The sequence below is a fragment of the Vicugna pacos genome, chromosome 19 (assembly GCF_048564905.1).
Source record: "Vicugna pacos chromosome 19, VicPac4, whole genome shotgun sequence".
Lineage (NCBI taxonomy): Eukaryota > Metazoa > Chordata > Mammalia > Artiodactyla > Camelidae > Vicugna > Vicugna pacos.
The window spans coordinates 516,673-529,002 of NC_133005.1; the positions used below are offsets into that span (position 1 = coordinate 516,673).

Genomic DNA, 12,330 nt, shown 5'->3' on the forward strand with positions numbered 1-12,330 from the left:
TACATTTAAGTCTTTAAGCCACTTTGGGTTTATTTTTGTGCGTGGTGTGAGGGAGTGTTCTACCTTCATTGATTTACATGCTGCTGTCCAGTTTTCCCAGCACCATTTCCTGAGAGACTGTCTTTTTCTCCATGGTATATTCTTGCCTCCTTTGTTGAAGATTTAATTTACCATAGGTGTGTGGGTTTATTTCTGGGCACTCTGTTCTGTTCCATCGATCCATATACTGCCTTTGTGCCAGCACCCCCATGCCTTTTCTTAGACCAGGTTTGAAACAGACAGACTCGCCTCTCCTCAGGTCACCTTTGTCAGGTTGTCTGTTCCCTCCCTGGATGGGCTTGCCCTGCACTCCTGGTGTCAGATTCAGGTGTGAGCGCTGCCTGCAGGGCCGCGGATTTCCATGGCCGCTGGGCCACACCGTCCCGACCCGATGCCGCCTTCCTGTAACTGCTCTGTGTCAGAGGCCCTGAGAGTCACCAGAAAGTGCCTCCCTGGCCAGACAGCCCCTTCATGAGATCACCACCCCACAGCGCAGAGCCACATCCCCAGGCCGTCCTGGCCAGTGAAGCCGTGGGACCTGCTCACAGGCCGTGTAGACCTGGGCTGCTCCGACTGGGATCAAGTCCTGTGTCTCTGTAAGTTGCCTCAGATCTTCTTAGGGGTGTGAGGTAGGAGGCAAAGTAAACACGTGAGCTGTCGTTGTTTCTGCAGGTGTCTGACAATCTGAAGACAAGGGAGTGCTGAGGAGCAGCTGCCAGAACATCACCTGGCAGGTTACTAGGTCTGCACACCCACCTGGAGGGGGGTTGTCTCAGCTTGTGACCTCGGTCCAAGCACTTGAGCTTCAACTGGGTTAGGACCAACCCTTCGGAGGGTCACAGGGTTGATCTGTGGTCTGGAACAGCTGGACATTCACAGCTGTGAACCATGGTCACACGCGTGTGTCACGGGAGCTCCCTAGACCTGAGACCGGGAGAAGGCATCTCCCACACCCCCACCAGGGTCTGCAGCGCGCAAATCCCATCCCTCCTGGTTTTCTATTCAATCTGCAGTCACACAATTTGGCGGGGGGGGGGGGGGGTTGGTCCCCAGGGCATTCCACTTCCCAGGGCCAGGAGCAGTGGCAGAAGATGGGTGTAGGGAACAATACAGTTCACACCGTAAGTGTCAACACCCTGACGACGGTCTTCCCAGCGTCTGGGTTGGACGATTCTTTGTAGAGCTGGTGGCCCAGACACACGTGCTCCTGGTCCCACATGCAGCTGGGTGAGACTGTCCTCAGGCCCAGAACAACGGGCTGTGGTGCAGCCTGGCCCCCCCGCCCACAGGGCCACACACCAGGGACCACGCGCCGCCCTTGGTGCAGAGTGAAGCGCACAAGCCGGGTCAGCCAAGCATAAGCAGTTTAATTGGTTTCTCACACGAGGTGGTACAGGAGGGGCACAGTGACAGTCACAGTCGGCCTAGGGACGGGCAGCAGAGCATATCGGGGGCACAGTCACACCCCAGAACGTGTCCCTGTGACCCTGGAGAAGTGTGCAGTCAGTACGGAGGTGAGGGCAAGGCCGCGGGAACGCGCTTCTGCCCACGGCTGCGGGCTGCTCTCTGGGCTCTGCTCTGAGCCCACCTGGCCCTTCTCCAGACCAGGCTGCTGCGCTGCTGGCAAGGGAGCGGGGAGGGGGCCGGCTTCACACGTAAGACAGAGACACACCCCAGACGTGGAGGGGCGTGGGGCAGGGGCTGCACGCCCTGCCCCATCCAGCAGAGGCGGCCCCCGGGCCCCACGGCAGGGTCGGGGGAGCACACCCCGCCACGGCCTCCCCAGGCAGCAGCTCCAGAAGCACTGGGCTTAGCTGCTGGAAGAATGAACGGCTCCAACTAGTTTTTCACGAGGGAAATTTTTTTTTGAAAAAGCAAACCCAATCTGACTTTTTATCAGTCATCCTTGTCTCACCCTAGATGCTGGACACAGGTGTCCCCCTCAGTGTCACCCCAGCTGTCTCGGGTGCCCACAGGGCAGCTATGGAGACAAGGCCCAGAGCACTGGACCCTCCCAGCAAGGCCAGCAGGCAGAGCTGGGCCAGGGAGGACCAGAGGCCACACCAGACGGCCAGCCCAAGTGTCCCCAGGCTCTGCCACACTGCCTGCCCAGACCCCAGAATCCAGAGGCTCAAAGCTAAAAACAAGCTCACACACGGCACATGCAAGGCTGTGGGAGCCCGACCGGCGTCCCCACCTTCCCCACCTCCCAGGGTGGGCGGGCAAAGCTGCAGGCCAGCTGCCCCGGTCAGCGCCACCCTGGTCAGTGCCGCAGGCTCCGCTCTGCTGCAGGCGGCAGGAGAGCCTCTCTGTCAGCATCTTTCCTTCCCCACCATGATCCCCACATTCCTCCCGGAAACAGCAGTGGGAAAAAAAGCAGGTGCTGGGAAGCTGGACGAGGGGCAGAGTTGGCGAGGGGGGCCTAGTCCCTGGAGAGGCTGGGGGGTGGGGTCTGTAGGGCGGAGGGCTCCACACCCCAGATGTCCCGGGCATACTCGGTGATGGTCCGGTCACTGGAGAACTTGCCAGCACAGGCGATGTTCCTGATAACCTTCTCAGTCCACTCCCGGGGGTTCTGTGGAGGGAAGCCAATGCTGTGTGACTGTGGGCTCTCCCCAGCTGAGCACTCAGCCCTGGGCAGCCTGATGGATGATGAGGAATCTCCACTGAAAAGGGGGCCTCGCCCACCAGAAAAGCTACCAGGTGACCAGGTATAGGGGCAAGGAGCCCGGGAGGTCCCCGCCCCGAATGCTCCACGTCCCGCTAGGACACTGCACACGATGGACAGAAGAGTGTTCCCTGACCAGCCAGCCCTGACGATCACCCAGTTTCCCAGCCCCTTCTGTTCCTTCACTCAAGGGAAGCCAGGAGCCGCTTCTCTGGGGAAGGGGCGGGACGGGCACCGAGTCAGGAGCACAAGCCCCTCAGGCCTTGTCCAAGGGGCACCTTACACGATCTGGACAAACCATCCCAATGACTGCACGGCCACACCCCCATCACCAGTGTCCCCTCCCACTGCCATCCTCAGTGCACCACCCCAGGCTCGGGAGCGGTTCTTCCCAGGAGACCCCAGTGGACATGCCCACTCCCCGCAGCTCACACCACGGGGGACACGCTGGCACCGCGTCCCTGCCTCTGGAGCTCTGCGCCTTAGAGCTACAAGTCCCTGACTGCTGCGGTGGCCGCTCACACCTTTCCAAGAAATTGTCCACATCCTCGTTTTAAACACACATTCTCAAGCACACAACGGTCTACACTGCTCATGAGGCCTGTCCCTCTCCCAGGGGCGGTCAGGTCGCAGGCTAGGGCGTTGGGGCCCCAGGATGGGAACTCCTGCACTGCTCACTTGCACTGTGGCAGCTGCCCAGAGGCTGCAGGAACCTGAGCCAGTGTGGATGGAGAGCAGAGGGGCGGCAGGGTCAGTCCCCGAGTGGAAGGAGCCACAAGAGGACCCGTGACTTCCTGGGAGCAGCTGAGACAGCAGGACACGGTCGCACCCCCACCAGCTCGGGACCCGAGAGCCTCACCCGGTACAGCCGGTCCACCCGAGCCTGGCAGGCCACGTACGCTTCATAATCTGCAAACACCTTGAACCTGAAGCAGGAGACGGGAAGTTGGGCTGGGCAGGCACCCTCTGCAGGACAGGGGTGGCCACGGGGCTGCTCTGTGAGCAACACTTGTGTCCTGGGGACGCTACTCTAGAAAAGACATATTTTAACCCAACGTTCTTCTTAAAAACCTGAGCGCGAGGCTTCCTGCCGATTTTGCCCCCGGGGGAGGGCATGGTGACTGCCAGGCTCAGGTCTCACAGGACTGAGAGACGGAGGTGCAGGATTGATGGTTACAGAAAATGACTGAGGCAGGAACAGTTCATAAGACCCTGGAAGGTCCCTCCTTGAACACAGATCTCAGGCAGGAGACAGCATCCACCAAAAAAGTGACAGACCAGCCCCAAGGAGGTGGAAGTGGGACAGAGGCCGCGTCTCAGCCTCAGACGGACGCTGGTGACACCTGCGAGGAGGCAGCACTGTGAGCCTGCCCCCGTGAGCAAGGCCGCACCCGGGACTGATGGGCACAGGACACACCCCATGTCCGCAGCCACGTCTTACTTTACAGCCTCGTGAGTGAGTTCGTTCCACCCAGACCACCACTGGGCTCCCCAGGCACCGTCAGGCCCTTCAGGTCCCGGGCCCTGGATGGGCCGAGGAGGGAGAGCTCACTAAGGCCCAGGCTTCACCCAGACAACATGCAGTTTTCACCCCGCCTGGAGGACCCTCGGAATGACCCATCGGAGGGGAGAGAAGCAGCGGGCCGTCCCACCTGTCATGGTTCAGCAGCATGTTGACGACGTCCTTGAAGCAGTCCGGCTCCCTGGGTGAGAAGAAGCCACTGCTGATCTGGTCCACGGCCTGCCGCAGCTCGGGCAGGCGGTCATAGTACTCCCGGGCATTGTACCTGCGGGGAGACGGCCTGCGCCATGACAGCCGCTGGGCCCTCGAGAGGTGGGAGCCACCATGGGCGCGTCAGCCCCACGGGGTCCTGTTACTGTCTACAGACACGTCGGCGTGTGGCTCTGCTGTCCTGGTGGGGGCACTGCTCAACTTACACGGCCCCTCCCCCACCCTCCATGTGCCAGACGTGCTTGTCCCGGGATACAGGGACGGCGCAGAAAGGGCAGCAGGGCGTGCTCACAGGCTGACTTTCTGGGCTCAGCCTCTGGTGCCCAAGGCCAACTCCCCCGAGCTTTCAGGCAATTAGACAATTTCAGTTATTGCTCAGAATTAGGCCAGGCTGGGCCCCCCAGCATATCCCTGATCGTAGAAAAACCAGTAGAAACGTGAAGTCTCAACAGGAGGTGCCCTGGATGGGGTCCCGGGACAGGAAGGAACACTTGTATAAAAAACAAGGAAGCTACCCGAGTATACGGAGCTCTCTGTACTGTCGCTTCAGTTTTCCTGTAAATTTAAAACTCTTCCGAGGCTACCGGGCTTACTCTACAAAGTCAGGGCAGCAGGTCCCAGCAGCTCTGGACCCCCATCCCCGAGGACTCCTGCTCTTGGCGTTTTGGGAACAACAGGTCTGGAGCATGCAGGCTGGGCTGCGGAGCCCCAGCACAGGGAGCCTGCGTGGTGCCCAGGAGGCGGGCAGACGGGCCCTGGGAGGCCGCCACAGACCCGCGACTGGTGCCCACAGGCACCAGAGGGACACACACCCTTTGCGGTCCAGGGCCTCCACATCCTCCACCCGGAGGCCGAAGATGAAGAGGTTCTCGGCCCCCGCCTCCTCAGCCATCTCCACGTTGGCCCCATCCATGGTGCCGATGGTCAGGGCGCCATTGAGCATGAACTTCATGTTGCCCGTGCCCGAGGCCTCGGTGCCCGCGGTGGAGATCTGCTGCGACAGGTCCGCGGCCGGGATCACTGCGGGGGTGGGGGGGCACGAGCAAGACTCATCGGCCATGAACATTCAGTGCAGGAGCGCAGACCCCCCCCCCCCGAGGGCCCCTCCCTGGTTCTGGGCAGCCCGGGTGGAGGCTCTCCAGGAAAGGGTTTGTCACTTCAGCAAAGCTGTGTTGTAACTGATCTGCGGGGACACACCCTTTCAGTCCCCTGATCACACAATACCTCACCAAACCTGTTCTTTCCTCAAACCAAAGAAACAGAAGTAGCAGCTGCCAGGATCTCTTCCCCAGCTCCCCCTGCAGTGACTGCGAGCAGAGCACGGCCACCAAGCCTGCGCTGGGGGAGGGGGCGAGCACTCTGACCCTGTCCCGGTGACTGACTGAGACCACGTCCCCTTTGCCCCTAAAAACTTTCATGGCTGAGCAGAATCTCCAGAGCTGTGTGGGGACATGAGTTGCTGGCTGAGTAACTTTTCCATTTCTGCCAGCCCTGGCCTCTTGTGTTGACTTCTCCGGCGGCACGCAGCTGGCCCCAAGGTCAGTGCCACTGAGGAGAAGCCTGGCAGGTGCAATGGATTTTTGTTCTGGAACCTTCTGCAGATGGCCAGCCAAAGTCTGGCGGGGGCCCTGGTCCTGGCCTGATGGTGTAACCGCTCCCCTGCACCCTGATGTCCCTTCCGTCTCAGCCTGTGAGGCTCCTGTAACCCCTTCAAGGGGAATCCAGCTCTCACAGGAGGAGGACTGGGGGCGGGGCGGGGGGCGAACTTCCGGTGGTCGCACACGCAGGAGTTACTCTGGGTCGTGTGCAGACTGGGCACAGCAGCCAGGACATGACCCAGTGCAGCCCCGCGGCTTCTCCCAAGCATGGGTTCCCGGCACAGGCTTCTCCACGTGGCACTGGGCACCCAGCCTCCGTCCTGCTTGCCCTCGCATCCCTGCTTCCCGTCCTCAGCTCCACCCCAACCCAGCCGGTGGGCTCTCAGGGTCAGACCAGAACCCACCCCTTCAGGGTCAGCCCAGGCACCAGCCCACTCCGCACCTCCGGCCCCCACGTAGGCCTGTCTCCAGGCGGCAGGCCGCACCCAGGACCCACAAAGCAGAGCGGGCATAGGACTGAGGCTCTGAGCTGCCCTCAGAAGGACACGAGAGGCAGGTGCTGGCCCAGGTGAGAAGCAGGCAGTGAGTGAGCAGGTGGGGGCGAGTAAGAGCACCCTCTGGGGTAGGGGGAGCAGCTCGAGACCACGGACGTGCGAGGCAGAGCTTCCCCGGGGCCTCAGCTGCCAGGTGGGGTCTCTGGCCATGAAGCCTCTATGGCTGCAGGGCCTGGCCCCTGTGGCAGTTAATCTGCCTGGGAGCGAGACAGGCCCTGACCAGCAAGGACCACGTGTGCCCAGGCAGGGCAGGCTCCCTCACCTTTCTCGGCCAGGGACACCCGGTAGTTCTCCAGGAAGACCACTTTGAGCCTGTCGCCCACAACTGGATCCTGGTTGACAACGTCGCCGATGGATGTCACCAGCTTGATGATCATCTTGGCCATGTGGTAGCCAGGCGCCGCCTGGATGGACGGGGGCAGGCGCTCAGCGCAGACCCCCGTGCTAGGCCTGCCCTGGCATGGGGTGGCAGCTCCACGGGGCTGAGGCCACGGCGTCCCCACATGCCCTGCCCTCTGCCCAGCATACGGACGCACGGGGGGTGCCACGTGCACTGGCCTGTCAGCCTCAAGCTCGGGCTTCTGATTCCGGTTTGTTTTTCAGAAACAGAGAAAAGGCACGAGGGGTTCTACGAACTGACTACCAGCTTACAGGACACACAGGGAACGAAGGGAGGTCCTGGCGCAGACCTGAGGGGCGCAGTCGGGGAGCCAGCCTGGGACACAGCCCAGGTCTGTAACTAGTGAACTGCAGGGCGAAAAAAGGAGGGGATGTGGAGAGAAACTGACACGGGAGGTTCAAGAGCCACAGCCACCCACCACACGAGGACCGTGTGCCCTGATTCGGTCAGTGAGGTATCCCTAACAGGACAACCGGGCGCATGGCTCCAGCTGGATATTAGCGACATGTTTCAGGTGCAATGGGGGCGTGGTCGGTTCCCAAGGAAAAACGTCATTGTGAAGACAAGTTCTTAGGGGCAAAGTGTTACAATGTCTGTCATTTACTTAAAAACGGCTCAGCAGGAGTCGGGGGGGCGGGTCTCTGGAGGTTCTATGGAGTGGAACCGAGGACAGGACCGCCGCTGCATGGCAGCCACACAATGGGACTCCGCGATTGCGTGTCCAAGACCAGGTGCCACAGTCAGAAATGAACGTGGCTGAGCCCAGAGCAGACGCACCGGTGGCTGATGGGGCAGCCAGCGGCCTGCGTCCACCCAGCACACGAGTGTGGGCGAGGCTGGAAGGGCAGCAGCCACCCAGGGGAACGGCGCTGCCCCCGGAGGGAGGGGCCCGCAAGCCCCTCGGGCCCCCCCTCCATGCTGCGCAGGCAGGGGCCCCGTCCAGCTCCCTCCTGTCACTGAGCTGAAGGACACAAGCACACCTGGGGGCAGCACCTCTGCCCCCGCGGCCCAACCTCAAGCACGCGCAGAGGACGCCACCTCACCTTGCCCCCGATCATGACAGTCCTGGGTACAACGGCCTGGGCCGGGTCCTTCTTTATCCCTGCAGGACGACAAGGCCAGGTGAGGCCCCTGCAGCCGGACGCGCCGGAGCCCTGGCACAGGCCGTGGGGACCAGTGTCCTCAGAGCTCAGCCTGAGGCAGGCGCTGCTGAACCAGGAACCCCACGGACAAGGGGGCTGGCTCCCCCGTCCTACACGTGGTCCAGGTCAGCACAGAAGGCCAGCCAGGAAGAGGTGCTTCCAAGAAGCTCAGTGGAGAAGCTGCACCTTTGTTTCCAGAACCACCCAACACAGGAGCCGCTCTGGTCACCACACTGAGGGCCCTTGCACGTGGCGAGCACTTGAAAGACAGGTGACCCAGGGGTTCTGGAAATTCACCATCAGCCTTGAGGGGCATCAGTGAGACCCCACGCCCCTTCCCTTGCTGGGGCAGAGGTGAGAAGCCCCCAGGCCTCCCCTGCGCAGGGCAGACGGTGGGGGGGTGGCGTACAGCGCTCGCCAGGGAGACGGGTCAGCCCTGTGATTTACAGGAACCAGTAAAGGGCCGGGGCCAGTCTTAACACCTGACTTCAGGTTCCAGCAGGAACACAACTGTCCCTCAGTTCTGAATCTTCCCGCTTTCAGACAGCAGACAGAATAACACGGAGAATAGGAAAAACCCCAAACCCACAAACTACACTTTTACAGTAACTAGTAGAGAAGAAAAATCTGTTAATTGCAGAGCATCGCGCAAGGTCTGCCTGGTCCCGGAATGGGGGGAAGACGGGCCGTGGACTCGGGGCTCAGGAATCCCCAGCATCCTGGGGGCAGTGCAGGGAGACCTCAGCAGGGCCCCCCACAGGGCACCCTCGGAAGGCGTCCTGGACATTCTGGTGGACAGAGGCAGGGCCTTCCTGGGCCTCCAGGACTTGGACTACGGCGGAGGTGTCGCGGGGTGGGGAGGCCCTGCGAAGGGGTCCTGAGGCAGCTCCCCCAGGAACGAGCGGCCACACAGCTTTGCTGCAGACGCGGGACAAGGGACCAGCCGGCCTACAAGTCTCCAACCTGTGACTGTCACCGCGGATGGGACAGCAGAACCGCCCCACAGAGTGCAGGCCGAGCACAGAAGCCACGAGGGAGGGGAGACTCGCGGGGACACAGCAGACATGAAACAGAAAAGGAAGGACCTGCAGAAAATGCCAGAGAGAAATCAACAGGCAGGGAGGCGGCGGCGGCAGAAGCCCAGCCCCCAGCTCGCCGGAGCCCCAGCACAAGAGCACCAGGCGTCTAGCTGCCCTTCAAGGCAACGTCTAGAAGTAACATGTGCTGGTACCAACCAGCACGCCGAGAGGCCCCGAGCATCAGGAAAACTGACCCACCAGCCAGCACAGCCGAGCAAACCGCTCCCCTAAGACCAAGGCGCACGGCGCACGGCCCAGCGAATGTCGGCCTCGGCCGAGCGTCCTTCCTGAGAGGCCACCAGCTGCCCTGCACATGTGAGGCCTCGGGCTCCACTCCTGCAAGTGGTGTGTGGACAACAGGGAAGCAGGCAGACGGCTCTGCAAGAGACTGGACACGCTCACAGCAGACAGACCAGGCAGGTCACGGGAGGCCGGCGGAGCAGCGCGGACGTGGTGTGTGCACACAGGCCGACCGCCCCGTCTGACCGCTGCAGGGATGGAGGGAGGGCCACCCAGCAGGGCACTCGGGACACCACTAGGGCAACGACAGAGAAAGTGCAGAAAATCAAGAGCACAAAAGAAAACCGCGGCGAGGAGCCCAAAACCTGTCTCTGAGCAGCTGCGTCTGGCTGGGGAGATGACCCCTCAGGTCGGAGCCAAATCCACCCTGATCGGCATCTGTCCTGTCACGTCTGCCTCACGAGTGACCGGCTCCCCCGGGACGGAGGCCCACTCCTGGCGATGGGAGATCTGACTTCTTGGGAGCACTGCGTCTGGGAGGCTGTTTGTGGTTCCCACCTTCCACTTCACTGCATTACAGAATGTTAAAGCGAAGATTTTTCCTTAAGGCTCTATTTCCTTATTTAAAGAACAAGCAAACGTGCATATTTACTTTCTGGGGGTCTCTGATCCACGTCTGCTTCATGATCAGATGTGCTTAAATAGTCCAAGGTGTAGAGATACAAATGCTCTCCAGCTCCAGTGAGTGAACTTGAAATGCCGCCTCTGCTAAGTGAAGTATTTCCAAGTAACTTTAACATCGATCATTACTAAATTTAAAGTGAGTGCGTCCGAGGGCCCGCAGGCCCCCACCTGAGCCGGCGCAGCCCCTGGGCTGCTCTGTACTGAACACAGGGAAACAGGAGGTCCCCACTCAGAAAGCAGTATCGCCCCCTCAACCAACCGCGCAAGGAAGGGATCTAGGTCCCAGTCAGTCGTACAGGGTGACCACGTGTGGAGGGACACAAGTCATACAGAGTGACCACATGGAGGGGGACACTCACGGTCGTACAGGGTGACCACGTGGAGGGGACACTCACGGTTGTACAGAGTGACCACGTGCAGGCAGTTCAGCAGCTGCCGCTTGTACTCGTGGATCCTCTTGACGTGCACGTCGAACATGGAGGAGGGGCTGACCTTCACCTTGTACTCCTGCTCTAGGAAGGCAGCGAACTTCGCCTTGTTCTCCTGGGAAAACGGAGGGAAGGGTGGTGGGACAGTTCCTGGGGCCGAGCCCCCGAGGGACATGGGGAAGCGTAGTTCCGAAAGTGGACCTGCCCAAACGCCAGAAAACAGGAAGGCAGACCTGGGAGGTGCTGAGGGTCAGACCAGCAGAGAATGGAGGCGGGCCGATGGGGGAAGAGGCCACACGAAGGGCCACTTCCGGCCCCAAGGCCAGGCCGCGTGCTCCGCAGGGGAGGCCGCCCCCTACAGCATCCACGTGCGGAAACAGGACCAGCGTGGACCCCGTGTGCTCCCCCGCACGAGCTCTGCACAGGGGCCAGCAGCCCCTCTGGGAGATGACGGGGTGGCCCCGGCCGGGCCACACTGCCCACCTGCTTGACCTGGGCCACGTCCCTGATGAGGGCCTCATCGCCCGCCAGCGGCAGCAGCTTCCTCAGCTGGCTCAGGTCGGTCAGGAAACCCTCCCCGATCCTCTGCAGAACAGTAAAGGGACATGTGGTTTCACACCTCCTTCACCCTCAGCTCTGCCCTCCTTCCCCGGTCCCCCAGGGAGCACTGCGCAGCGAGGCCGGTCAAGTCTCGACGGTGGACGCGTCCACTGCAAACGCAGGAGACTGCCGTCTCAAAGCACCCCCAGGCTTGCACCCACCCCAGCCGACTGGACGGGGCCTTTCAGCTACCCCCCGTACCCCAGCCGGGCCTGGGCACCCCTTCACACCAGTGGGAGCTGCTTCCAGACCAGCGTCCCACGGCACGCCCCACCCAACCTCCCTGTTGCTCATTTACGACCCAGAGGAAAACTCCTGGCCTCCCGACACCGGGCCGTCTCCGCAGCCTGGCCCGGCACCGAGGCCGCGCTGGCCAGTCCCGGGCGGGCCGTGTCCCCCGCACAGGGCCCTGGAGCAGAGACTCGCTGCCCCTGCAGCGCTGCTCCCAGCCGCCTCCCGTCAGCTCTGAGACCTCAGCTCTGCCGTCCGTCCCTCTTGGGGAAGCCCGCCCTGACATGCAGCCCTCGTCCCAGGCCCACCCCCACCGCCACCAGCTGCAGGCCCAGGTCCAGCCCGCGGCCCGGCACCTGCCTTCCTGAGCGAGCAAGTCAGCAAGTCGGTAGCGACCACGTGTCCGGCTCACGAAGGCCTCCGGTTGGCAGCCGGCCTGGGCCCAGGACCTCACCTCTCAGCTCTGGCACCGGCTACTGGGGCTGCTGACCGACTGCCCAGCCCAGCCCTCCCTCGCCGGGCGTCCCAACTGCAAGGCACCTGCAGGCGCTGGGCTCGGAGGTGCCATCTTACCTCCACGATGGTGTCAGCCAGCCCCGGGTTACACAGGAGCAGCCAGCGCCGGGGCGTGATGCCGTTCGTCTTGTTCTGGAACTTCTCTGGCTCCAGCTCATAGAAATCCTTAAAGCTAAGAACACAGAAAACAGGTAACTGCCACAAAGGCTGATTTGAGCAAGAGGCGCAGATCCTTCGAAGGGGCCCAGCCCGCCCGCCCGGCCTCCCGGCAGCCAGGGCAGGCGGCACCTCTGCACGCCGGGAAGCCTGTGGGCAGGCGGCACTGCCTTTCACCCACGTCCGCGCTGGATGGGCTGGAGCCTGGCCACCTCCCGTGGTCACGGCAGTGGGCAGTGGGCAGGCCTTAGAGCCTGAGAGCC

At 62.1% G+C, this 12,330-nt stretch overlaps 1 protein-coding gene across 2 annotated transcripts in view; it reads right to left on the reverse strand.

The window, feature by feature from the left end:
- Window positions 1-1,386: 1,386 nt before the first annotated feature.
- PYGB (glycogen phosphorylase B) overlaps window positions 1,387-12,330 on the reverse strand; it is a 36,623-nt gene continuing 25,679 nt past the window's right edge. For both annotated transcript variants that reach the window (XM_072943655.1, XM_072943656.1), the window contains exons 12-20: window positions 11,969-12,083; window positions 11,048-11,149; window positions 10,532-10,679; window positions 8,035-8,093; window positions 6,854-6,995; window positions 5,252-5,459; window positions 4,360-4,494; window positions 3,567-3,633; window positions 1,387-2,614 (exon numbers count right to left, since the gene is read on the reverse strand). In XM_072943655.1, the coding sequence (XP_072799756.1) occupies window positions 2,462-2,614; window positions 3,567-3,633; window positions 4,360-4,494; window positions 5,252-5,459; window positions 6,854-6,995; window positions 8,035-8,093; window positions 10,532-10,679; window positions 11,048-11,149; window positions 11,969-12,083 (1,129 nt within the window). In that variant the 3' untranslated portion in view covers window positions 1,387-2,461. The remainder of the gene's footprint in view (window positions 2,615-3,566; window positions 3,634-4,359; window positions 4,495-5,251; window positions 5,460-6,853; window positions 6,996-8,034; window positions 8,094-10,531; window positions 10,680-11,047; window positions 11,150-11,968; window positions 12,084-12,330) is intronic.